The sequence below is a fragment of the Dermacentor andersoni genome, chromosome 2, assembly GCF_023375885.2.
Source record: "Dermacentor andersoni chromosome 2, qqDerAnde1_hic_scaffold, whole genome shotgun sequence".
NCBI classification, from domain to species: domain Eukaryota; kingdom Metazoa; phylum Arthropoda; class Arachnida; order Ixodida; family Ixodidae; genus Dermacentor; species Dermacentor andersoni.
In genome coordinates this window covers 107,788,217-107,814,791 of record NC_092815.1, presented here as the reverse complement: position 1 = coordinate 107,814,791, position 26,575 = coordinate 107,788,217, and the positions used below count along the sequence as shown (strand labels likewise).

Below are 26,575 nucleotides of genomic sequence, written 5' to 3'. Positions count from 1 at the left end.
GAGGCGCGAGGGTCGCGCATCCCCACATCCCCCCAACCTTAAATCACTTCTTATTCCGGCGAAACATGTGACACGGTCTAACATCAACACGTGCTTCGCGAACAAGGTGGTACATGCAACAGTGGCCGCGCCGGGGAAATGTCCACACGCTGTCCATAACATGTGAGCCGACTGTCCTTGGGGACACCGCTGGCGTCCGCCGGTCACAGCAGCAGCTTTGCGACCCGACGGCACGATCCCAGGCCAGGACTCCGGAGACGACGACGCAGCAGTCGGTACGAGCAAGCGTCGCTCGCGCCGACGCGCCCTGCTGGCAGGAGCCGCCGTAGCTGTCGGTGACCGCTGGCTCCTTTGTCCGCCGCCGAGGGTTGTGAGCTGGATGCAGGAGGCCGCCGAAGTCGCTGCGCCGAACTGGCCACAGCATCACCATCGCCCGGGGTGACTCCAATGACGCTGCGTAGACTCAACACACTCGGCAAACACTACAGTAGTGCAAGGGAGAGGAATTCTGCATGCGCATCGCCCACGTGGTACGATGTTCAACTCGGCTAGTAAAAGATCGGGCAGCTACTCAGATGCTAAGTTCACGTGAACGAAGCTCGCTTTCTTGAGTCGAACGAGTAATTTCAATTCGTGCGAGGCTAAATAGAATGAGGGAAGCAAATTGCAACGCCTCAACGCCACGGTCCACCAGGTTGTGTCCCTCCACGTGCGACAGGCAGCTTCGTAAAGCCTTAGGCCTAAATCGTCGCTACTCTGACAACAACCGGCATCCAAAAACAACACCCAAAATGGGCGCAAAACAGGCAGCCGCGAGGAGACGTTAGCTCTGTGAGGTGGTCCTACTCCGCTCGGTGCACACAGCATCCGAGTTGACGGCGCCCACCGTCCCAGACGGTGTCGGAGCGCCCGGTGCCAGGCCGCAATACCAGTCAGCCCGTCGTGGCACCCGTGGCCCGCGGCCACCCGGCTCCCAGAGCCGCGACTTCATCCGAGTCAAAGAGATAGAAGAAGCTATTTACATAAGAAATTCGGACCACCCACGAGGCTTCCGTACTCACTCGCTTCAGGCTTGTCACTGCTCCGCGGGCGCTCAGCCTCGCTCTCCCAGGATGCAGACCACGTGGCTCTCGTACTGACGAATGTCATTAAAGAAAACACTTGCGAAAAGGCTTAGCATGTTGACGTGTTCAAACACACTACAGCCACCGCCGCCTCGCTCAAGAAAGCACGCCGCCAACGCTAGCGATCAAAATCCACGCTAGCCCTACGCTTCGGTTCAAACAAAGGTCTCGAACGAAGCAAAACTGTTAAATCTATCGTCCGATGCCCCAAGAGGTCCACGTTGGGCAGCCAGATGTGGGAAGATACGAGTTTCTCCTCCGTACTCTTGGGACAAAGGAACGACAGTACACAGTAGTGCAAACAATCACAAGGGCATTTATTGCACCTTTCATAGATCAATGCCTGCTAGCCAGCCGAGTTGCTATCCCCAAAACATGCCGATGGGCGCGCGACAAATCTAGAAGTCCGACTCACCACGACCGCAAAGCGAGCGAATATGTTCGCCCCATGCTGGATCCCAACGCCTGGTGGTTCGCGTGTACAGTCACGCCAACGGTGTCCAAGGCGGCCACGCGAGACGGTCTCGCAGAACCATGGATTGGCACGCGCGCGCGGTACGTCCGGCGCTGTTCGCCGACCCGCCGGGAAAGAGCAAGCGCCTGTCCCTCGGCGCCCGAGTAACCCCGCCGCGACGGTGGCGCCATCTCTCACACCGCGCTTGTACCACTCCGAGCGCCGCGGGCGCCAGGCCACGCGAGCCGTGCGGGAGAAACAGCATATCAGGGGATGCGCTATGCGGGAAAACATCAGGGGAGGCGCGAGGGTCGCGCATCCCCACAGTACCCAGCGAATTTCATCGACATCCATCGACATCGAAAAATTGCCAGAGTTGCCCTTTAAGTAATTGTTTATCTCATCAAACTTGTCTTTCGGGCTTTAAATGGACCGAGAACCGATATTTATGGTACCCGTTCTTTTTAGTGCAATGGAAAGCTTACTGGTCTGAATGTCCAATCATGCAGTGGTAAAGCGGAAAACACGTGAAACATTTTTTATCAAAATTTTCCGATCTGCACTGAGGATGTAGTTGTGCTGGCATTGGTAGGAAGCACACGACAAGTGCGGCTGTAGCAGTAAGTAATATCTTGTTTATCAAGGCGATGTTTCTGCGGTTCACGTTTTATGAAGTGTTGAATTGTTTTTACAATAATTGTAGGTGTTCGAATCTACGCCCCAACGACGGCGCCCTCCGAGTAACACCAACCGATCTCGAAGGCCATGCTTTTGCTGGCTGCATGCACCAGACTTCTTTTTTTTTTTTTTTTACATAAGCAAAGAAGCTAAATGGTAGGATATGCCAGTAGGGCTATTGTTGTAGGGCTATTGTTGTGGGGCTATTGTTGTGGGGCTGTTGTTAAGTCATAATGCTATGACGTGGAACATACAAATGAGGTTCTATTGTGTCTGTTTTTTTTTCTCCGAGCCATTTCGTGTTTTCCTCTTTTCAGTCCCAGAAGATGAAGAAGCCACGCTCCTTTTTGCCAATTCTATTAACATTCAACACATTCACCTGGACGGTTCCCCTGTTGGCGGCAACAGCAGCATCGCTCCAGTCAAAGAAAGCCTTGCCATGGATTTTAACCATATGAACAAGACTGTGTGCTGGGTATGGCACATTTTGTTTCAGCATGCAAATGTGGGAAATGCGTTTGCTATATAAATTCTGGAGTTGGTTTTTGCTTTAACATTTGAAAATGCCCGTAAGGGAAGTTGTAATCTGCTGCTCAATGCCAGGACTAGGAGTTAAGCTTTTGAATGCCTCTGCAAACAGCACCTTTTCTATAAGATGACTGTTATGGTATAATAAGAAAAACGTGCCCTAGCTAGTTTCCTGCTTTCTCAATATATTGTAAATGTTTCTCTCTGCATTACGAATACTTCATTGTAAATTTTGAAATGGATTTGCCTGTAATGCAAAAGTCTACATGTTCATGATCACATTTTGGTGTTTTAGTAACATGTGTGTGAAAACACCTGAGAATTCCTTATGTTGTATGATTTAGCATTGACTACGCATAAGTTGCACAGCAGTGTGCAGGGTTTTCAGCTGCCATGCCAATGCGCGTTTGTGCTCCGTGTCACTTGTAGCTTTGACAGACTAAGTCCACAAGTTCACAAGTGAGAAATGCTAGTGATAATTTAAGTCGTTGCCATGAAAAGAGTGTTCGCAAAAAATCCAAGAAAGCTTTCACAAAATTATTTTCTTTTTATTGCACATCTGGATAGCAAATGTTTTGCTGATTTGAAATATAATAGAGCGTCGTTGATACAGTCCCATTAAGTACGATTTGCCGGCACCAACGTTCGCTATTGAGAACATAAAAAATGACCCAATACATTTCCGTTTCTTTTTAACCGGCTCCTACGTTCCCAGAAACCACTATCTTGTGGCGCCAGTGTCTAATACATTGCCAAACTGCGATCGTATGATATGTTTTTCGTCTGCTAGATCCCATGTAAACAAGAAAAGACGCGAGGTGCACGTGATGAAAACCGTAGCTGCCCACCACAGCAGCTTCCCCACAAAAGTCACCTGCCCGCCTCACATGAAAATGCTGGCGCCCACTCGGTTTCTTAGTCCGGTACCAGCAAATTTCCTCCCTGGTCGGGTCATCGCATGCTGTATTCACAGCTATCACCACCAACCTTGCTGCGATAATCATCTTCCCCTGTTGTGACAGCGTGTGGGACATAGTGCTGTTGGAAGCAGACTGCATGCTTTTAATAAGGGCTAACCCAAATGCGCCGCCATTGCCGCATAGCATGCATTGTATTCCGGCATCACCAACCAGCTCAATTTTGCTTCCGTTTCCCACCACTGTCTTAAAACGCTACGCAATAGGAAAACAACATTCGTTTCTGGCCCCACCAGCTCTGTACGCTTTGGCATCTCGTGCTGCAAAGATTCATGACGAGTGGGCACATCAAAATTTCCCTCAGAAGTGTCCCGCTCAGAAAAGCTCCTGACACAGGCTGAATTCGAGTAGCGCAAACATAAGTCTGCCGAAGCTGCAAAAAGGCCAATGCAGCTTTTGTCAGGCCGGTCAGGCCCCGCCAGCTTGGTGCGCATTGGCGTCTGCAGCTGCAACGATTCGTGCAACGCTTTGCATTACGTAGATGTCAGCTACAGTTTCGTCTGTCAAGTCTTTTAGTGACTTTGGATCATACATTTTCTTGGTTCGTATATCTTTTCCTGTTTTTATTTTTATAAAAACTATGAATGAGGTTCTACCGTATATATAACATGGGGGCAGCAAATTCACAACTTAGGTCTGAAAATACGAAATAACAAGAACCATGTATGTTAAAAAAAATTGTAACTGACTAAGGCTCGTCCATGCCATTTAAAGGGTTCAGGAAGCTTGAAAGGTGTCCTAGTGGGCGGTGATGAGAATTCGGTAACGAGAATGTGAGTGGTGATGGCTTCTGAGTCATTAGTAATTTCTGATTTTCTGCGCCCCTTGTCATTGTCAAGACATCTGGCTAAGCATAGTATTAGCCTTAACTGCATCAGTTCAGGAGCAGCAGATTGCTTTCTCAAGTGAAGTGTCCGGGAAAATTGTTTTTTCGCTTTATGTTTGCTAAACCTACTTCTAATAAAATTTGCTTCTTTGAGCACACTTATAGCTACTAATTATAGAGGGGCTTTATATATATGGGATTATTATATCGAAGCGCCCTGTACCATGAAGATATTTCATGATCCCATGCATTTCTTAATGAAAGTGTTCAACATTGGCCGTGCATCAAGATAATGTGAGGAAGCATTTATATATTTGCATTGCATATGTCTCACTTTTCAGTTAGTGTTTTTGAGATATGATGACTCTGCTTTGTGGCACAGATTTGCTAGGCTGGTAGTTAATCAGCTTTTCACATTGTACAGATTAACCATGAAGGAAATGAGACGGTCCTGCAGTGTGCTCTTGTCTCCCAATTGGACGTGCGGTGGAACTTGAAGCTGAAAGATTCTTTTTCATTGACTAGTAAGTTGGGATTCCTCACCTTTCTTAAATAAATGCAGTGACCTGCTTTCACTACAACATACAATGATGGTAGCGCTTTGTTTCCCTGTTAGCCAGTATTAGAAATAATTACCTTTATTTAGCTTCTTATTATTCAGGAGGCTACTGACACTGCATATGCAAATCCTATCACTGTACTGGCATTGAGCTTATTTCATCTCTGCACTATATAACATTCTGACCCGAATTTTAAGGTGAAATTGCCCTACACGAAAAGCTCTTTGAGAAGCTTTGATATGCAAAGCATGTGTTATGATGCATTTCCTTAAACGGTGTAAAGTGCTTGCCAGATAGGAAGATAAAAGCTGACAGTTCAGTACCATCCATTTCAGAAACAGCCGTGATGGTTTGGAAAACAACTTTTTTTTTTTCCTTCGTTGTATTCACATGAAATAACATTCACACGGCATGATGACGTCTGGCTCGAAGACTAAGGTACTGCTTCTACAAATTTGCCGTGGTCTGATATTGATACCTAGAGGAAAAATTGGTGCAGTTACCACTATAAAGCTTCCATAGATGTTACTATGCCTGAAGTGTTTCTGGTATAGTACAAGGAAAGCGACAGACCATATGACTAAATTTCAGTATCCGTAAATTTTCATTCACAGCATCTCAATGTGCACTTATGTAGCTTGTGTTGTCTGCAACGTTTGAATATACGTTTCTCCATTTTGTGATAATTCAGTGGGCTGTTTTTTTTTTCTTCAGCTGTCAATCAAATGGCGCTGGATTGGGTGTCTGGCAACTGGTACTTCCTGGACGATGTGCGGGAGACCATATTTCTTTGCAATGCCTCGCTTTCTGTGTGCGTCACAGTGATCGACGTTGGACTGAGCAAACCCCGTGGCATTGCCCTGGACCCTTACAAAGGGTCAGTCTTAGTTTCTCTCTCTATCTCTTTTACAGTGATAGCTGTTATGGGATCACTGCCTAGTTGTTTTTATGTTCGGCTGCTGCCAGTGTCCGTCATTGAAATCACAGTATGCTTTGCCAGAATTTTATAAAGAAGGAAATCTCAGGGCCCTGCAAGTATTCCTACTTCAGACCCATGGATTACCAGTCGAAGAGTCTGCCTGTCAGTTACTCTGGCAATGCTGCAGTAAAGAATACTGTGCACAGACAATACTGTGCCTGGCCTCTTGAATGCTCATTAGAATGGCTGGCTGATGCTGCAATGTGAAGTTTATCCATTAACCATCACCAAGGCGAATGAATATATAAAAGGTCAATAAGCAAGAAGTGAAATGCTGGATAGGAAAGAGGAGAATTTTGTCACTCCATTTTTTTTTTTACCCCTGGAGAGCACCACTTACACAAACGAAGACTACTCTGACTAGAGGCATCACTGTTCAAGTTTTTCTTCGTCTCGAAAGGAGATTGCTCGTTTGCATCTGCAGATGCTTACTTCAGCCGATATCATACAAAGCAGTGCAAGCTTACTGGGCATAATGTTGCAGATCAGTTCTGTGGAAGCTCGCATAGTGGAAGAAGGTCTGTGCAAGGTAAGATTGTTGTCCACCAAAATATAGCACGATACTCCTTTGTAGCTTCTGCAACTATGCTGCTGTGGGCACATAGTCACCTTGTTTTACTGGGTCAGCAGTTTTGAGAAGGGAAGTATAATCTCTGTGTCCCGTCTGTCCATCCATGCACATGAGTTGCAATAGCTCGGCCATCGAAGCTCAGTGGCAACTACTGCTCAGTTGGAGGGAATGTGGTTACATGTTCTTGGAAACAAAGCAAACGACAAAACAGTTGTGAAAACATACGAAAGGGCTTTCGTTGAGCTTTGAATACAAAAATGCCAGCTAGCCAAAGTATGAGTATTAACTCCTCAATAAGACTACGTTGAGGAATTGACTCGCCTTGCAAGGATACTGAGCGAAGCTTTGCCCATAGGCCCGTGTCGTTCACGGATGAGCTCCTGCAAACCACAGCGTGTAAGAGTGATTGTGTTCGCCCATGGGCGAACACCATGCTCCAGGGGTTAACAGAAAGCCTTCCATGAAGCTGAGTAACTACAACATTGTGTAATGAGCCTGCCATCGCCACATCATGTGGGGAAGCCAAAAATCAGGAAATGCAGGAGTTGTGCAGAGAAGACGAACGTCGGGAGACTCGATAAAGTCAAACCTTCCTATAAGGGGAACGCTGGAGCTGCTCAGCACAGTGCACAGAACAGTCTACATAAACTGAGGAAGGAAAAGGAGGTTCAATGTGAGAGAAGGATACAGAGGCTGTAAGCCAGTGCCAAGCATTTTCACTCTTAAGTCTAGAGGATCTCTCTCATTGGAAGGGTGTAGAAATTGCAGACAATTGGGGGCACTGAACAAGACTTGAACAAAATTGCATGGAACTTAAAGGAACGTGATTTCTTTTTGTTGTCGCAGTAAATGAGTACAAGTACTGAACACAGTCGTTGCAGTCTCAGGTTTATTTATTTATTTTTTTAAATTCTCTGTGCCTTCCCTGATTGTCAGGTTCATGTTTGTCACGGAGTGGGGCAGTGCAGCGCCGGTGTTGGAGCGCGCTCACTTGGATGGCACCGAGCGGACCAAGCTCGTGGAGCAGAAGATTGTCTATCCTTTTGGCATTGCTGTTGACTTGCCCAGGGAAGAGGTCTACTGGGTTGACACTTACCTTGACATGGTGGAACGCATCAGCTACGATGGTTCAAGGCGTACCACCGTCTTCCGCGGGGCTCCCGTAAGCCATTTTGTTTTCTCTTGTCTGCTTTTGTTAATTATGAACTTATGTTTGAATCTCATTTATCATCCTAATAACGTTGCCTTTGTTGATGTAGAGAAACACATTTGCAGTGCCCATAACTGTTCTTCTTATACAGTAGACTTCCGTTAATTCGACTCCAATGAATTCGATTTTTCGATTAATTCAATCCTGACCGCAGGTCCTAGCCGGTGCCCGCACATTTCTATGGGCCCAAACTTTCGTTATTTCGATTCTAAAATTGGCCTTCGCTGGATAATTCGAACTTGACCAGTCAGCACGTACGTGCCTGTCCTCCATGGTGACCCCAATAGCGACCCCTTTAGTGGCAACGTCTGTCTTGCGGAGCTTAGGGGACAGTGAAGGCGTTGAACACATGTCATCTCTCTATTTTCTGCCTGCCCTAGGAGGATTTTCAACCAATAACCGTAGCTCGCAATGTCTGATTATGGTACTTACCTGATTCTAATGCGTGCCTTATTGGGCTGAAAAATGCCTGCGCGGTGCAATTGGATAAAAAACCCAAACCACCTTTGTAGTGTTCGTATGCTTTACCTCATAAACACGAATGTACTGTGGCGAAACTGGTTGTCATTGTGCAACACATACTGAACCCTTGGCTATTTTTCTTGCTAAAAAATCGTTTGTGTGGGTGATTTCTACTTTGTTTAGGAGCTTTAAGGTCATTTCTACATTAGTTTTCTACTTTGGACACACAGAAAGTAGATGAGCATTTGGTTCGGGGGCAGATCAGTGTCGGGCAAATACTGCCAAATGAATCAGCGATGTGTTTTGTCATTTTTTTTCTACATCTTGTTTATTTCAACCCGCCGGATAATTCTATCATTTTCATCGATACCGTCAGGGTTGAATTAATGGAAGTCAACTGTAGTTGCTAGAAAAGTCAACTGTGAGAATAAAATTTAAGACGTACAATTCTGCACTGATTTCTTTTGTTTGTTTGTTTTCTTCATGTAATTACTATGGGGAATAAGCTGCCCAGCACCATTGAGCTTGTGAAATGTACTATATACTGTCTATCTATCTATATACGGCCTCCCCTGTTTTATATAACCTTTTATTTTTCGGCTTTTTGTGTGAGCCACCCTTTTCCTTACCCCCTTTCTGTGATGCCCTTGGGGCGTTTTGGAAGTAATTGATGGATGAACAACAGCACTGCTATACTATATTTAAGGGCATGCATGCAACATCGATATGTAAATCCCTCATACAGACTGTATTTCTTGGTGTAGATGCGCAACCTGTATGGCATCACGGTGTTTGAAAACTACCTGTACGTGACAAGTTGGCACAGCAATTCCGTGGTGGTTGTGCACAAATACAATCAAAGCGACATCCGCACCGTGAAAGCCAACCTGACAAGGCCGTTCTCCATTCATGTTTACCACCGTCAACGGAAACCGTACCGTGAGTGCTTGTCTGTCATCCTGCCGTAAAAGCGCATAAATTACAGTGAGATTGCTTGGCTTACTGTTAGAGAATTGCTCTATAAAAATAATACGTCAGCTTAAAGTGCTTTATTTATATGTAGTGTGGGACCTTGTAATCCTGACAGCATCGGTCATGCCACTATAGCGATCCTGCGCTGGAGTTTCATTCGACATGTTGTGCCACCCCGGTGGCCAGTAGTTCAACTTCGTAGTAGGATAGTAATGGCTGCTGTTGCTTACTGTGCAGAAGAGTGCCCCTTCCCCAAATAATAATAATAATAATAATAATAATAATAATAATAATAATAATAATAATAATAATAATAATAATAATAATAAAACAAGAAAAACAAAAATACAAGGCAAGAACTGCAGGTACTGTTACATATACAAGTGTGATCATGGAGAGGAATACATCGACACCATTTCCTTTTATTTATTCCCGTCAAAGCTGTAAGAGGAGCAGCGGCAATGCTGGGTCCAGGCCGTCAGACGAGTGTGGTTGGTTGGTACTCTGTAAAACACAACAAATAATTGTTTAACATAAAACCTGGTGTTTAATTTAGGAGCACACAAGCAAGCATATAGCAGCGTAAGTTGTGTAAAATGATGCTAAAAATTACCCATTTCATAGCATGTTGTCACATAGACAGCTCTATATGGGTCACGAATAAGGGACTGCTGGAGAAAACCATGTAGGCAAAGCATTAAACACACTGTGTTTATTCAATACACAGCATGGTCACCTGTCAAGCTTACCCCCAAAAAGTCCCTCAAAAATTCGCTCTTTGAAGTGTCAGGCTTAGACGACGGCTGACCACATGTTTGCAATTGATCTGTTGATAACGATGAGTTACATCGCTGACACAGGTGCAGCTTGTTGTGGACTCTTCATGCTTCGTCGTCAGCTTCGAAGAAGTGAAACGTGCATTTAGTTGGCTGATAATGTTCAAAACATTGCAAGGAAAAGGCGGGAAAAGCGACAGCATCTCACCTGAGAGTTAACACACCACGACGGCTGTAACTACCGATTACGTTGGAGTGACATGTACCTTTAGTAGGTATCAGGGAAAAAAAAAGGAAGACATTGAAAAAAGTAACTCGGAATGAAATAACATCTTGCTTCTGAGCTAACGCACTAGGAAAGCTGTAACTACCGATTACATAAGTGATGTGCTTCTAGTAGGCGGATACTCTTCAAAACATTGCACTGAAAAGCATGAAATGAAACAGCTTCTCACTGGCATCTAACACAGTATGAAAACTATAACTGCCGATTACGTAAATAAAGGTGATGTGCCCGCTCAAAACAGCTGCCACTATGCCAAATGCATCCTCATTTACTCTGAGAAACTAATTTGATTTAAAGCTGCAACATAATACACACACTGCAGCCTGAGTGGAGCTTTGCATGCTCAACCTGAACCTACGTGTACTTTCATGTTGTATGAAGTTTGTTTAACTTGCGAGTGGAACTCTGCTGCAACCTCGGAATCGGTGCTGCTATAATGCACTGTTTCTTCCACACCTTAAAGATACATCACAGAGCAGAACTTGTGTCTCTTCGACAGCATACACTTGTGAAGGTACCCCTCCATGAACATGACATTGGTGGATCCGTAGGCCTGAAGGAAAACAATCGTTGGCACCACTGCTTGCCCGCTGCACCAGTCTGCAACCAAATGAAGGCTCCCGATCTGCTGTCTTGGGCACTGCTCTTGAACACAACGTTCTGCCCTGCAAAGTTTGAGAGAACAAAGCACATTGAACAGAAACAGAGATAGCCACAGTTGCATCATGGGATGTTTCACATGTGTCTCAACATGGCGTAGTAGCCCTGTCCTACTACGGGTTTTTCAGCCAGCTTGTTAGGAGGGGCCGTGTGTCAGTTTTAGGCGTGCCACCTGGTGAGCAGTGGTTTCCTGTTGCCTTTCAAAAATAAAAAGCTTAGCTTTGTCTCCTTTCGTGCACTTCGATATTGAAAATTGCCATGTGAAACAAGCATTTACAATTTCTAGTAGCATAGCCAACAAATGCTTGTGCAACTATGAAAGGGAGCAGCCAAGCATTTTTTTCATTCAGGAAATTTTGGCGTACTTCTTTAATCTGATCACTTGTTATAGTATTCATCGAATCTGATTCATCAGCTAAGGATGCAGGTGGTAGGTGATGAACCTGTCAGAATCAATGGTTCACTGAATCGCACTAGATATTTTAGTAGGAACAATTTTGGCAGGACAAAGTTTTTCTTTTTGTATCTGAAGACTGAGAGTCATTGTCAATGCGCCAGCTGTATTGTTTCTACATTCGTTTTGTTCGGCATGTGTTGCTAAGCCAGTGGCTATCATATGTATAGTATAAAAACATACATTCGTTTCCTTTTTTTTTTTGCCAGGGGAGCATCCTTGCAGCCAAAACAATGGCAACTGTGAGCACCTGTGCATTCCATCAACCATAAAAGGAACACTGACAGCTCAGTGCATCTGCCGCCCCGGTTTTCGCCTCGTGGACCTAGGGCGTTGCGTTGGTGAGCACTGCCATCTGAGGGCACCTTTTTTTTAGGTCTTGAGCCAGGGCTCCAGTCAATCTTGCACTTTGTAATGTTACTGCTAAAGCCTACTTGACCAGGCTGTAGTGACTGCCTTGTGTGCCATGCTAGTCAACCTGTTTTTTTGCCATTCTTTGGCACAATTATTTCCCTGTTTCGTAGCAGTACTTTAAGCAGAATTCCCATCTAGACCAGAAGAACAGGAGACACTGTGAAAGTGATGCATGTGTCTGTGAAAGATGCATGTGTTTTGGCTATTCAGAGCAAAAAAATGACATCACTTCACATCACATTACCTTAAAGACCCCCAATGTGGGGATATTACATAAGGGATGGGTGCAGGCATAAGTAATCGCATATACAAAAAAAATTATTGGTTAGATATGGCAGTTATACAATCAGAAAATGTAGGTGGACAGGTAGTTGCAGCGATGTTTGTGGAATGCCATTCCAGTCTATAGCTGAGCAAGTAAAGAATGATGCAACAAATATAGTATGAGCATGTGGACGGGCAACTTGCAGGGGATGACCAATGTAAAGTGAAATGCATGCCTGAGGGCTGATGTAGGGCGGAATACAAAGTGAGCTGAAAAAAAATTTTTGGAACAAACACATACTGGTGATTCAATGATGGCAAGCAAGATTTATTAGACCGGATTTCGCTTTTAAATATGATGTGCTGGTATTGTATGAATAGCACAAATGAATGAATCTAGTGGCTCAATTCTGTAGTGATTCTATTGAAGTTATCAGATAGATTTGGTTAGGGCTCCAGATAGAGGATGCATATTCTAGTTTTGTTCATACCAGGGATGTGTATGCGAGGAGTTTTACATTTGGTGGTGCATGGTAAAAGTGCCATATTAAAGAACCAAGGGTTCTGTTAGCTAATGATAGGATGTTTGTGACATGCGCATTCCAGGTTAGGTCTTCACACAAGGTTGCGCCCGTGTATTTATAAGAACTGGTGAATTCTACTGCGACGCCAGAGATTAAGTAAGGGAAGGAAAGGGGGTTGCGTACGCGGTGAAATGACTCATGTTTGCATTTTTCAGGGATAAGTTCCATGAGCCATTGGCTGCACTAGTCTTGTACATAGGTCAAGTCATTTTGGAGAGCTAGCTGATTGGATGTGTTAGTAACTGTGCGTTACGCAACGCAGTCATTGACTAACATGCGGATGTTACAGGAAACATGCATGGGCAAGTCATTTATATACCATATTTATTCGAATCTAGGCCGGCCCTGATTCTAAGCCGACTCCCGAATGTCCGAAGACAGAAAAAATAAAAAAACTTACCTTGAATGTAGGCTCAACAAAAAAGTGAGGACAGCATTCACAAAATGAAAACAGCATTTGTTTAATATGAACATGCCGTGCTCACTCTATGTTATCATCGCTGCTAGCCCAGACGACAAGCATGCTCGCGTCCGCGTGCCCATGCATGCGCAGACAGTGCGGCACGGCTCACATGCATCGAAACGCGGTGCGATCTCAACGAACAGCTCCTCTCTGTTATCGCACGCTTATTTTCCTTATAGCTATCATCTCCTTGTTGCGGCACACGAAAAAAGCGTCGCCCGTTGCCTCTTCCAACGATGGATGTTTTTCACATCAATGCTGAAGTTCTGCCTGGCTTGAACGTTTGACGACGCCTCTGCGGCTAGCACACCTTTTCGTTTGAAAGCGGCACTATAGTGGCATCGCCTCTTTGGTGCCATTATGATAAAGCCACACTACGGGCCCCGCCGCACGCCGATACAACACACGTCAAAATAGCGACGTCGCTCGTGTACTTCAGTTGGCTACTGGCGTGGCTAATAGCGGCTGCGATAATGACTTTTCTCGATGGTGCTAGCTATGCACCATATTTATCATTTTAAATTACAACCTGGCGCGTTTTTTAAGATCGTCGAATCTAAGCCTACGCTAGAGTTTGGCATATGATTATCTGAAAAAAAAAAAAAGACTATTGGCCTAGATTTGAATAAATATGGTATATCAAAAGTAGAAGGGACCAAGTACAGATCCTTGAGGGACGCCTGATGTTACTGGGAGGTGATTAGAAGCTTGGTTATTAACATAGATGAACTGAAAGCGGTGTGCTAAATATTCTTTTATCTATTGTAATACATTAGTGTCTAAATTTAACTGGGAAAGCTTTAGTAAAGCATTTGTCAGGTACATTGTCAAAAGCCTTAGTGAAGTCCAGAAAGATTGTGTCAGTTTGAACATTAGAATCAAGATTCACATGCAGATGATGAATGAAAATGCTAATTATGTTTCACAGGACAAGCCATATGAAATCCGCGCAGAGGGGGATGAAAAGAATGGGTCGAGTCAAGAAAATTCATTATGTGAAAATAAATGACATGTTCCATGATTTTCCATGGGACACTGCTTAAGGAAATGAGATGGTAGTTAAGAGGTGATTCTTTGTTACCTGATTTGAAGACTGGAATGACCTTTCGCACTTGCCAGTCGCTGGGTATGTTACCTGTGTAAAGTGATTGCGTGAACAGTAGTGATAACTATGCTGCGGAGACATGCTGAGTATCTTTTAAGAGCTTGGAAGTGATTTTGTCAGTACCCGACGAGGATGACAGCTTAATGTTTTCAATAATGCAGGCCGTTCCCTGTGCAGAAAATGTGGTTGATGGCATTAGTGACATTGGATAAGCAGTTACGAAAGGCAGTGGTGTGTCAAATTCTTTAGTGAAAATGGATGAGAATGCAGTGTTAAATATGTTCGCGCATTCAACATCACTGACCTCTTGTCCAAGTCTGTTAGTAAGAGTAATAATGCGTACCTGTTGAGGGTTTAGTACTTGCCAGTGTTTTCGCGGATTGTTGGTGAATATCCTCAGCAGGTCTGTTCTAAAAAATGTGCGTTTAGTGCTCTGAATGGATTGCAGATAGGTATCCTCAGCCACATAATACTTGTTCCATGCGCATACGCTTGGGTTGAATTTTGCTGTGTGACCAGGATTTAATCAAGACTGCCGACTAAAGCTGCGCATAATATGTTTGGAGTTCACAGGCAAGCACCTTGTTTGTCACATTCTGGTGTCGGCACGTTGTATTCACGTGATTCTCATGCAAAGCTTTTGTGTGCACCCAAAGAAAGCATGTTGTTCCGAGCAGCTTTTGTTTTTAACCATTTAGCATAGTTTACATACACGCGCTGCTTGACACCAGCTGCTGTTTTTTAAACGCCAGCTAATTCCTATGGTTATTATTAGAGCAGAAAACTGCAGTCTCCTATCACACTATCATTGGCCGAGCACTGCAGTGCTGGGAATATATATAAACTAAACCAAACGTTTGGTCAGCTGTACACCCAGCATTCTCAACTTCGCTTGTTATTTTGCAAGTGCATAATGTATGAAGTGGAACTTACCAAGCTGCTTCTGGAAGGTGCATTTGCTTCTGCTTGGTCCAGCGGTGGCTCCAGCACAGTTCCTGCTTTACGCACGTGGGCGGCCAGGTGCGGTGAAGGGTATTTCAACAAGTGACGACTTTCCCGAGTCTAGGGTGTCCCCACTGTTGCGACGTGAAGTGATGGCTCCCATACGGTCGCTCAGCCGACCAACTGCCTTGGACTACGATGCCAAGACGCGCACTGTCTATTATTCAGACGCCCAGCAGTTTGTCATTGAGCGCCAAGGCCTGGATGGCTCCAAGCGAGAGGTCTTTACTTCAAAAGGTATCCACTTGCACTCACTCTGGCTTACACTATCCCTCAATCTTGTGTTCTGTGACCAGTAAAACTGCATGTGCCTAGACATAAAAATTGAGGCTTTCATTCAAGATGTCCTGGAACTCCATAATCATTATGAGCACAAAATGCACTTGCACATATCTTTATGCATGAGCTGAATGTTGGCCTGTTTGTTGTGTTTGAAGGAGCATAGTGCCACAGTACGTTATTACCTAGTATTTGTAGTTCAGGTGTTTGAACTGCTGTGGTTATAATTGATCGCAAGAGTCGCATTTCAGGGAATGAATTGAGTGCGACAGAAATAAATCTGCCTGAACAGTTATGTTTCAAAGGAATCCACATGGTAAATGTGAGAGGCCGGTGTGTCAAAATGTTTTCTGAAGAAAGCTCAATAATGAAGTCTTGATGGATTGGGCTGGAAAGAAAGCACATACTGTAGTTATAGCCTCATGTGAAATAGAGTTGCTCTTCCAGTTGAAGCAGCTGGACTGATAAATGCTTAAATTTTAAGTGTCTGCTGACAGAGCTTACTGTTTGTCTAGCTTTTCTTTGTAGAGCAGTACTTGGCCTAAAACTCAGGCAGGCAGGTAGAAACAAGTACAGTTAAACTTAGATATAACGGACTTCAGTATAACAAATTTCTCAATATAACAAATTTCTCAATACAACAAAGTATTTAACTTTACTTCTTGTCCATGGAACCCAACGTATTTAGAACCTCAATATATTAAAGTGCGTTTATACATGATTTCAGTATAATGAAATTTCACTGCCGCCACGAAGGAATACCATTACAAAAAAAATGGAAACTTCCGTGGACTTAGATGGTCAGATGGTTGGATTACAAGCAGCTGCTTGCTAACACACCTCTCAAATTCTGCGCCGTGCCACCAAGAGTGACTGCCAAAGCAGAGCAACTTCATGTTCTGTATAAAAGTCCAGGTGCAATAAGATTTTATCCCACTCTGTTTGCTGTATGCTTTAGGTGCTAGTGAAAGCGTGCGATGAATGGGTGCTGGACAAGTGCTGTCTTCCTGGGTGTGCATGAGGAAAGGTGGGGAGGACTCTTGTGCGTGGTAATGTGATCAAGCACGGGTGGGGGGAGAAGAGGGGGGGACACAGCGGGGGGACAGGTTGGCGCACATCTCCATTTCTAGCACAACCATGGCTGCGCATGGCTGTCAGCTCGGCTGAGTGCCTACGCCACCCATGTGCCCTGTTTGAGAGTTAATCTGCTAAGTGTGCAAACGGTGATTGTGCCAAGATGGCGTGGCATCATGTGCACGTTTTCTCGTGCATTTAGCACTGCAGTTGAGGAATCTTGAGTTTAGCAGACACGTTGAAGCGAGAGGCAGACTAAGTATTTGCTCACCACTGTCAGTGATAGTGTCATCCCACTGCGCCTGCCACTGTCAGCCGTGGGGGCAGAGTGGACGTGAAAGTGTGGCTGGCTTTGCCTAAGCTTTGCTTAATTTGTACTGCCTTTGTGAAGATATTGTTGACATGGCATGAAACTGTATCTTTTGTCGTCGACTCTGAAACTTAACAAGATTAATCTTTCTCTCATTCAAATTTGCTTTTTTTGATTGTCCAATAATTTGGAAAATTTTGCAGATCGGTGACTACTTATTTGCATAGAAGGCCGAATTTCAGTGCAATGAAATTTCAATATGACGAAGCAAATTGCCAATTTTACCTACTTCATTATATTGTGGTTTAACTGTATATAATCTTATACTTGTCTGAACTTCATTGCCTTCATTTCGGTACGCTATTTATGCCATCTATTGTCTCTTCAGGCCTGAACAACTGTGAGGGTCTGGCTGTGGACTGGGCCGGCCGCAACCTGTACTGGACTGATGAAGGGCACCTGGGCATCTGGGTGGCACGACTGGATAATTCCACACTGCGCCGGCAGCTGGTCTCTCTCAACATGTCCCATCCGAGGGCCATTGTGGTTGATCCCAAGAGGGGGTAAGTGTTTTCACGCACTCCTTAAAGGGAAGCTGAAACACTTTTCGAAAAAAATGAGTTCTCTGCGGCATTCTACAGTTTTGAGTCCCCTGAACACGAATATCTGGCTCAAAAAGGGCGGAAACAAACGCAAGCGGCTGTTTTTCCAAGAAAACGCGCACCAGTGCCTCAGGGCATCGCGCGAACGCCGCTGTTGCCCGTGATTGGTCGGGGCCGCTGTGACGTCGTTGGCGGTAGTCGCCGGTCGGCGCCGCCGCATGTCTCCGTTTCAGAGCGTAGCACCATTCCTTTCTCTCTGGTAGCACGCGGTTCTGCTGTTCTGGCTTCATAGCTGAGTTGCAAGATGGAACGTTCTCGCTGTCTCCGACAGCTTGTATTGTCCCCGTACATGTTTGAACCCACAGCCGATACGGAAAACGATGGCGGCAACAGAGTCAACGACGATATTGAGTGTGCCAACAGCGAGAGCGATGTGTGCACCTTCTCGCGCGCTGGAAATCTTAGCTGGTACGTATGTTTTTTTTTTTTTTTCATGTAGCTGCACGTTGCAGTGACGGGAGAAAAAATGCGCTAAAGTGTCACTGGGAACATGCTGCTGGAAGAATGCCGAAGCACTAACTTCTCATTAGATTTACACGGGTGCAATTCCGCGATGTCAAGCACCTTGCCGCTGCTTGTCTAAAGTCCCGTGGTTTTTTCAGCGTTGATACACGATCGCGAACATAAGTGCCGCGTTTCAAAGCGCGCACATGCAGTGCTGTGAGGTACAGTCATGGAAGTTGCTTATCATACACATCCAGAGATGACCAGAGGTATTATATGTGCAATATTCATACTATGGTTCGACGACATTGCGAGTGTGGCTCGATCAAGAATCGGTATGTGTGCTCCATGCTCCAGGCAACTGTGTAGAGTAGCAGGCATGGGACGATAGGCAACGGTGTGTGGCAAACAGGTAGAACATGAAAGGCATGTGTGCGCAGTCGGCATGCGGGAAGCGCTACATCGAAATGAGTGAATGAAGTAATCGGCTGAGCAAGCCGTGTGCGGCGCGGCGGGACAGAACACAGACTGCGTATGTATGCGTGCGCCGAGGATTTCCCGAAATAAAGAACGTACTGGACAAGTGGGGGCTCGTCCGACCAAACCTAACATGGAGGACCAAGAATTGTCTAGTGCCACCAAGGCAGTTGCGCAGCCTCTCCTGCCTTCTTTGGTTGTCCAAGGATAGTTGGCTTCAACCTCCGGGACCACAATGGAAAGGGAGAGACTCTCGGCTGATGTAGCTCAAATTCTGCGCAAGACGCCACTCAAAGACATGGTTAGCCCTGACGAGACAGCCGGCATGGCTAGGCCCAACAAGACAACTGGCGCGGGGCCAGCGCTCAACATCAAAAGTGTGCCCGTCCCACTGCCAAAATTCAGTAGCTACCAGGACCGACACTCACCGCAAGACTTTCTGGAGAAGTATTCAGAGTACTGCGATATTGCGGGGATCCCCTCTGACCACCGTTTGCAGTTTCTTCCAGCAGCATTAGAGGGGTCAGCCAAACAATAGTGGCGCTTCTCAGGTGCACACCCTGACTGGCAGTCCTTCGCGTCCGAATTTACGGCGGAGTTTACCACCATTGACTACAAGTTTAAACTATAAGCAGAGCTAGATCAGCACACTCAGCATCCGGCAGAAAACCTCAAGCAGTTCGTTCACGTCACTGCTGAATACTATGACCGTATAGCGGAGCTTATGTCAGATGCCGAAAAGGTAGAACACGTGCGAAGACAAATGCATCCGACATTCCAAGACTTAACAGCCAGCATGAGCTTCGCAAACCTGCAAGAAATGGCGAAGGTGGCCGGCTCTGTCATGGAACGCGTTTGGCATCGCCTGTGCTGCGCGCCACGCCACTACCGCATATTGCACGGACGTGGAACGTTCTTTCTGCCGCAGGCGTCACGCCTGCGGCAAAAAGAACGTTCCACGTCCGCCGTCAAGGTCTGTGAGTGGCGGCGCTAGCTAACACTCCCAGGGTTCTACTAGGAAACATAAATACCCAAGAAAGTGGATGGGTAAACAGCGCCGCGGTAGCTCAATTGGCAGAGCATTGCACGCGAAATGCGAAGGTTGTGGGTTCGGTTCCCACCTGCGGCAAGTTGTTTTTTCATCCACTTTCATTTCCATTAATTTATTGTTTCTTTATTTCATTTATTAAACACAAGTAATTTCCCCTATGTTGTCCTTGGTGTTGGTGTTTGTTGGCTTCTCATGATATGACTAATAAAAAAATCGGGCCCCTCGGTTAATCCCCTTCATTCTCTTTGATACCTAGTATCGCATTTCCTTGGAAGAAAGCAGTTGTTGGCTAGCAGGATGTCATTACAGTGTCGGCTAACAGAAGTGCACCACAGAAAAGCTTATCAGAGTGACCACTTTTTAAAGCTTTAGTGAAAATTATGTGCAGGTCCAAACACTTGGCTAGCCTTGTTGGTGCTTACTTTCAACCCTGTCTCATATATAATCGCATGTATTCAGAAAGGTTGTTTGAAGTCCTTCATCATGACGGCATCTGTTTTACCTTGTGCGTCATGTCCCTAGTATTCCCACTAGCATCACCATCCCAGGGGAATTTTTTGCAACGTGTGTCAGAACGTTTCACAGCATGCATGGCAGCTGTCATCCTGGCATCACTGTGCAGGGGTTGTAGTATTACAGTGCAGTCCCCTTATAACGGTACCATATATAACAATATATCGGTTATAACGATGAGTTGACTTCAGAGTATCAATTTATGCATTAGGGCTATGAGAAAAAAACACACATGTATACCGATATGTTATGCACCGCATATCGGATATAACTATCAAAATTCTGCGTTTTGGGTGGTGTTTTTCATGCAGAATAATCGTGAAATTTGCTTTGCTAAGTTACCCTTAACCAAGAAGAGGCGAGAAGTTTGCCTACGCAAGTTCGTATCTGCTGCCGTTACCGCGCAGCGCTTCGCGCCAGTGTGCCGATTCAGAGCAACGCAAGTTACTGCGGTGTGCCACAAGATAGTGCCAGCTTCTTTGTGTCCGCGTCGCTAGCAAGCGTCCAGAAAAAGAAAAAAAAGAAGCGAGAAGTGAATTGCGCTTGCGCTCTCTTTCTACAATCACCCTCTCTTCTTCAGGGAGCATGGAAATGCTCCACAGAAGCAGCGGTCGGTGCGCCGATAAAGCACAAAGCTGTGTCGCATGGGACGAAGCTACAAATTTTGCAAGATGAGCTCCATGATCATGAAGGCTAGAAGCAGTGATCGTGCCAGTGAATGGAAACGGCGGGCTTTGCGCATTAGTACAGTGCACCTGAAAATATTGGGTAGTCGAATAAGCGATGGCCTGGGCGCGAGGCATATTGTGTAGAAGCTCACCAGATAGCGTGCTTGCTCACTCCTTGAGCAACGGCTGCGGGAGTATGCGGCAGAACGCAGCAGGCGAGTGCAACGGCACAGAGTTTCAGAATGCTGTGTTCATTTTTCCTCATGCCAAATATGTCAATATGGTTTTATGTAAGCAAACCTAAGATATGTAGCATGGGATTGCAGGGCACGCACTTCATGCTGTAGCGGCCGAGTGCACTTCTAGCATCAAAATTTCACCTTTTTTTTTTTACCCAGCTGCACCAGTAACAAGTCCCATTTTTGCTTAATGCATGCATACTGCTGCATTCTTCTATCATTATTATTTAAGCAAGCGATGAACAGGTGCATTTCAGAAGCATGAGCCTCCTGCAGACAGTTTATTTCAGTCACAGTATCAGTGGGTAGGGGGGAGGCATTTTCAAGAAACATACTGCAACAGAAGAGTTCCGTTAGGGAGCACACAATACCATTTCACATACTTATGTACAGTGGCTCAGCTTCAGATATCTTGAGGTCTCCCGACACTTATCTTTGCAACGGTTTAGGACTTCACAAAAAAGTGCAGCTGTGTGGTAACATAAAAAGCTACAACCTTCACTGTCAGTGATTCTGCATGGCTGCGCACCCTATCCAGTCTTGGCGGTGTGGGGATGCGTGACTCTCACGCCTCCCCTGAGATCTAGTTTTCCCGCATAGCTCGTCTCCTGCAGGGCGGCTTCGCCCGCGGGGGTCGGAGTGGTTGAGGCGCAGTGCGGGAGATGGCGCGAGTGTCGCGCTGCTGCGGGGTTACTTGGGCGCCAAAAGGGAAGGCGCTTGGCTCTCTCTGGGTTCGGGAAGCGAGCGGGAGCGGACGTGCCGCCCGTGCGTGCGCCGACCATGCTTCTGCGAGACCGTCTCGCGTGGCCGCCTTCGAACGTGCCACCATTCGCGTGACTGTACACGCGAACGACCAGGCGTTGGGATCCAGCATGGGGCGAACATATTCGCTCGCAATGCGGTCGCGGTAAGTCGGACTTCTAGATTTGTCGCGCGCCCATCGGCATGTTTTGGGGATAGTAACTCGGCTAGCAGGCATTGATCTATGAAAGGTGCAATAAATGCCCTTGTGACTGTTTGCACTACTGTCGTTCCTTTGTCCCAAGAACGGAACGGAGGAGAACCTCGTACCTCCCACATCTGGCTGTCCAACGTGGACCTCTTGGGGCATCGGACGATAATTTTAAGTGTTGCTTCGTTCGAGACCTTTGTTTGAACCGAAGCGTAGGCCTAGCGTGGATTTTGATCGCTAGCGTCGGCGGCGTGCTTTCTTGAGCGAGGCGACGGTGGCTGTAGTGTGTTTGAACTTATCAACATGCTAAGCCTTTTCGCAAGTGTTTTTTTTAATGACATTCGTCAGTACGAGAGCCACGTGGTCTGCATCCTGGGAGAGCGAGGCTGAGCGCCCGCGGAGCAGTGGCAAGCCTGAAGCGAGTGAGTACGGAAGCCTCGTGGGTGGTCCGAATTTCTTATGTAAATAGCTTCTTCTATCTCTTTGACTCGGATGAAGTCGCGGCTCTGGCAGCCGGGTGGCCGCGGGCCACGGGTGCCACGACGGGCTGACTGGTATTGCGGCCTGGCACCGGGCACTCCGACACCGTCTGGGATGGTGGGCGCCGTCAACTCGGATGCTGTGTGCACCAAGCGGAGTAGGACCACCTCACAGAGCTAACGTCTCCTCGCGGCTGCCTGTTTTGCGGCCATTTTGGGTGTTGCTTTTGGATGCCGGTTGTTGTCAGGGTAGCGACGCTTTAGGCCTAAGGCTTTACGAAGCTGCCTGTCGCACGTGGAGGGACACAACCTGGTGGACCGTGGCGTTGAGGTGTTGCAATTTGCTTCCCTCATTCTAGTTAGCCTCGCACGAATTGAAATTACTCGTTCGACTCAAGAAAGCGAGCTTCGTTCACGTGAACTTAGCATCTGAGTAGCTGCCCGATCTTTTGCTAGCCGAGTTGAACATCGTACCACGTGGGCGATGCGCATGCAGAATTCCTCTCCCTTGCACTACTTTAGTGTTTGCCGAGTGTTTTGAGTGTACGCAGCGTGATTGGAGTCACCCCTGGCTTGCTGTCACCTGCACATCGTCTGCGCTGCTGCCCCGGACTACGATCGAGTCACCCCGGGCAATGGTGATGCTGTGGCCAGTTACTTTGGCGGCCTCCTGCATCCAGCTCACAACCCTCGGCGGCGGACAAAGGAGCCGGTGGTCACCGACAGCTACGGCGGCTCTTGCCAGCAGGGCGCGTCGGCGCGAGCGACGCTTGCTCGTTCCGACTACTGCGTCGTCGTCTCCGGAGTCCTGGCCTGGGATCGTGCCGTCGAGTCGCAAAGCTGCTGCTGTGACCAGCGGACGCCAGCGGTGTACCCCAAGGACAGTCGGCTCGCATGTTATGGACAGCGTGTGGACATTTCCCCGGCGCGGCCACTGTTGCATGTACCACCTTGTTCGCGAAGCACGTGTTGATGTTAGACTGTGTGAAATGTTTCGCCGGAATATGTAGTGATTTAAGGTTGGGGGGATGTGGGGATGCGTGACTCTCACGCCTCCCCTGAGATCTAGTTTTCCCGCATAGCTCGTCTCCTGCAGGGCGGCTTCGCCCGCGGGGGTCGGAGTGGTTGAGGCGCAGTGCGGGAGATGGCGCGAGTGTCGCGCTGCTGCGGGGTTACTTGGGCGCCAAAAGGGAGGGCGCTTGGCTCTCTCTGGGCTTGGGAAGCGAGCGGGAGCGGACGTGCCGCCCGCGCGTGCGCCGACCATGCTTCTGCGAGACCGTCTCGCGTGGCCGCCTTCGAACGTGCCACCATTCGCGTGACTGTACACGCGAACGACCAGGCGTTGGGATCCAGCATGGGGCGAACATATTCGCTCGCAATGCGGTCGCGGTAAATCGGACTTCTAGATTTGTCGCGCGCCCATCGGCATGTTTTGGGGATAGTAACTCGGCTAGCAGGCATTGATCTATGAAAGGTGCAATAAATGCCCTTGTGATTGTTTGCACTACTGTGTTGTCGTTCCTTTGTCCCAAGAGTACGGAGGAGAAACCCGTATCTCCCACAGCGGTTTCTCTTAACAAGAGCAATAACATCCATAACACTCTCATGATGCAGCTTCCGTGTACTGAATGTGGCTGTGAAAAGGTTTTCTAATCTTCAAATAAACCTGAAAAGTCATAAACATCAGCACTCTTTCGTGAAAAAGAGCAAATGGATTTTTTCTCACACTTCTCGTGGCAAACAAAACTCCATCGAAGTCTAGCACATCAAGTCGTGCCCACCTGTTCAGTACGGTCGCACTGCTTACAATCGTTTGAAGATCATGCTGGGGCACTGTCACATCCAGGCTGTCGTTGCCATCTGCACCATCATCTTGGGATGATGAATCATGAACTTCGTGACGAGACAAATGCACCTTCTTCGTACGTACAGCTGGGTACATTGCAACGCATTTTCTCTCTGGTCTTCTCTGACATATTTCCTTTGAGAGGTAAGATGGCAAATCAGGCAGGAGCGTGGGCACCAAGTCGTCGGTCAGCGCCAGTTTAGCTCAAGGAATCCTTACTTCCTCATCATTAATGAAGTGAACATAGTCACGCAAAATAAAATGCGCTTCAAAGTGCCTCTCACACACAGTTGAAGTCTCGGAGAGTGGCTTATCTTTACGGTGAAGATTCCTCTCCCATTGTTTCCGCTGGTCATTGTTTTTAGGCACTCCAAAAAGAGACAACGTGCATCCATTTACTTCCCGAAAACCAGGATACCCGCTCTTGCATCCGGGTGCATAACAACGCATATTGCTTTTTTTCTTCTTCTCTTCCATTATCCAAAAAGCGACAACAGGGCAGCATCGAACAGAGAAATGGTCACGCTCAGCACTTTCAGTAGTTTCACTTGCAAAAACACGAGAAGCACGCTGGCTCGTAGCACCAAGGAAGGTGCGGGAAAGCGCATGCGGGCAACGCAAGCTCCAACCGGCACGGTCACCTCTGGAAGAGCACACCAGCGCCCCTAGCGGGAGTCTTCACTCTTGGCTTGACGCTGCCTGTGTGCCCAGCCCTCCGCTCTTTCCACTACCCAATACTTCTAGTTCACTGTAGCGCTAGGGCGAAACCCCCATGGGTGGCAGCCACTGACATTGCTGAACTCTGGGAGCATGTCGCTACTGGCAATAAAATAGGTGGGGCTTCGATGGAGGAGTTTCTGAGTGTAGATAGCACTGCCTCGTTCTGTGAAGAAGCTCCGACGGGGCGATCAGTGTCGCAACAGACGGCGGCGTGGTGCGACAGAGGCGAAGAGGTTGACAGTGGCCTGTCTTTGAAACCGACCCCAATGTTCACACAAAGTGCACTTTCATCGATAGAGTCGCTCATTGATTTCATGCATGCTAAATTATAGCCACCACTGTTCGCGCAGCCACTGGATGCAATGCACACCGTGGCTGTGAACATGAAACTTCTGCAAAAGCAAGTGCAGATTTCTGACTATTTCAGCATGCCAAACGCTTGACATGCTGTTTAGAGGCATAAATAAACATCTTACTTTTCACAGCCTTTTTTATACATTGTCAATTCTTTATCGTAAGAGGCAAATTTGGTTTTGGAGCTACAAAGGTATGTTCGGCAGCTTTTTTCTTTTTCTTTTTTTACAGCAGTCCAGATATAGCGATGATCGGTTATAACGATCGGATTTTTCGTTCTTCTTGATATCGTTATAAGTGGACTGCACTGTAGTAACTCTATTTGGTAGAGAGCATGGGCTTATGCTTGAACATCCCTGCTTCTGCAAACATTAGGCATAAGAATGTTTGTCCAGGAAGACAATAGCTGATTGCGTTATAGGCTGTACTTGTTCATTTGAAGTGTTCGAACATGAATAAGGGCTCTTTAACAGTGGAACTGCATTATTTTATTGACCAGCTATCCTCTGCTGTTCTCCTTCAGGTACATGTACTGGTCTGACTGGTCAACTGAACCGTACCCTCCGGGTGATGGCCGGGATGGAGGAAAAATAGAGCGAGCGTACTTGGACGGTTCACACCGAGAGGTGTTCGTCTCACAAGATCTGCACTGGCCAAACGGCCTGAGCATAGACTACGCTAACCGCCAGCTCTACTGGTGTGATGTGTATTTCCATCGCATTGAACGCATTGGCCTTGATGGCAAGGGGCGCGAGGTGAGTTGTTTTTTGCCATTGTTAGAGCGCTACATTACAACTAGTTTTCTTTTTCTTCTTCCCCCTTTTTAAAATGTGCAGAATTCTGCATTAGTGCGGCCTCCCCTCCTTTGATAATTTGAATAATTCCTTAAAATCTTTTTCCACTGCAGTGGACTGAACCTTTATAACATAATGTAACTTCAGAAATCTGTGCATCTTATAAGAAGGTTAGCACAACAATTGTGGTGCAATGATTGGAAATAAGAAAAAGGCTCCTTTAACAGTTTGCAGGAGAAATAAAGCTAATAGAGTTAGTTTATAAATGAGCACTGACACAAAATTTTTATGCATAAATAAAACTATTGTGCAAAGTGACAAAGAGACAGGGCTTAAGCGAGAAAACAAAACACGATACCCGAGC

At 46.6% G+C, this 26,575-nt stretch overlaps 1 protein-coding gene across 1 annotated transcript in view; it reads left to right on the top strand.

Annotated features, from left to right (window-relative positions):
• Positions 1-26,575, top strand: part of LOC126541462 (prolow-density lipoprotein receptor-related protein 1-like) — a 230,185-nt gene that overhangs the window by 25,067 nt on the left and 178,543 nt on the right. The window contains 9 exon segments of the mRNA XM_050188197.3: positions 2,574-2,731; positions 5,012-5,111; positions 5,862-6,024; positions 7,634-7,859; positions 9,134-9,308; positions 11,727-11,858; positions 15,323-15,586; positions 17,401-17,575; positions 25,941-26,172. Coding sequence (XP_050044154.2) covers positions 2,574-2,731; positions 5,012-5,111; positions 5,862-6,024; positions 7,634-7,859; positions 9,134-9,308; positions 11,727-11,858; positions 15,323-15,586; positions 17,401-17,575; positions 25,941-26,172 — 1,625 coding nt within the window.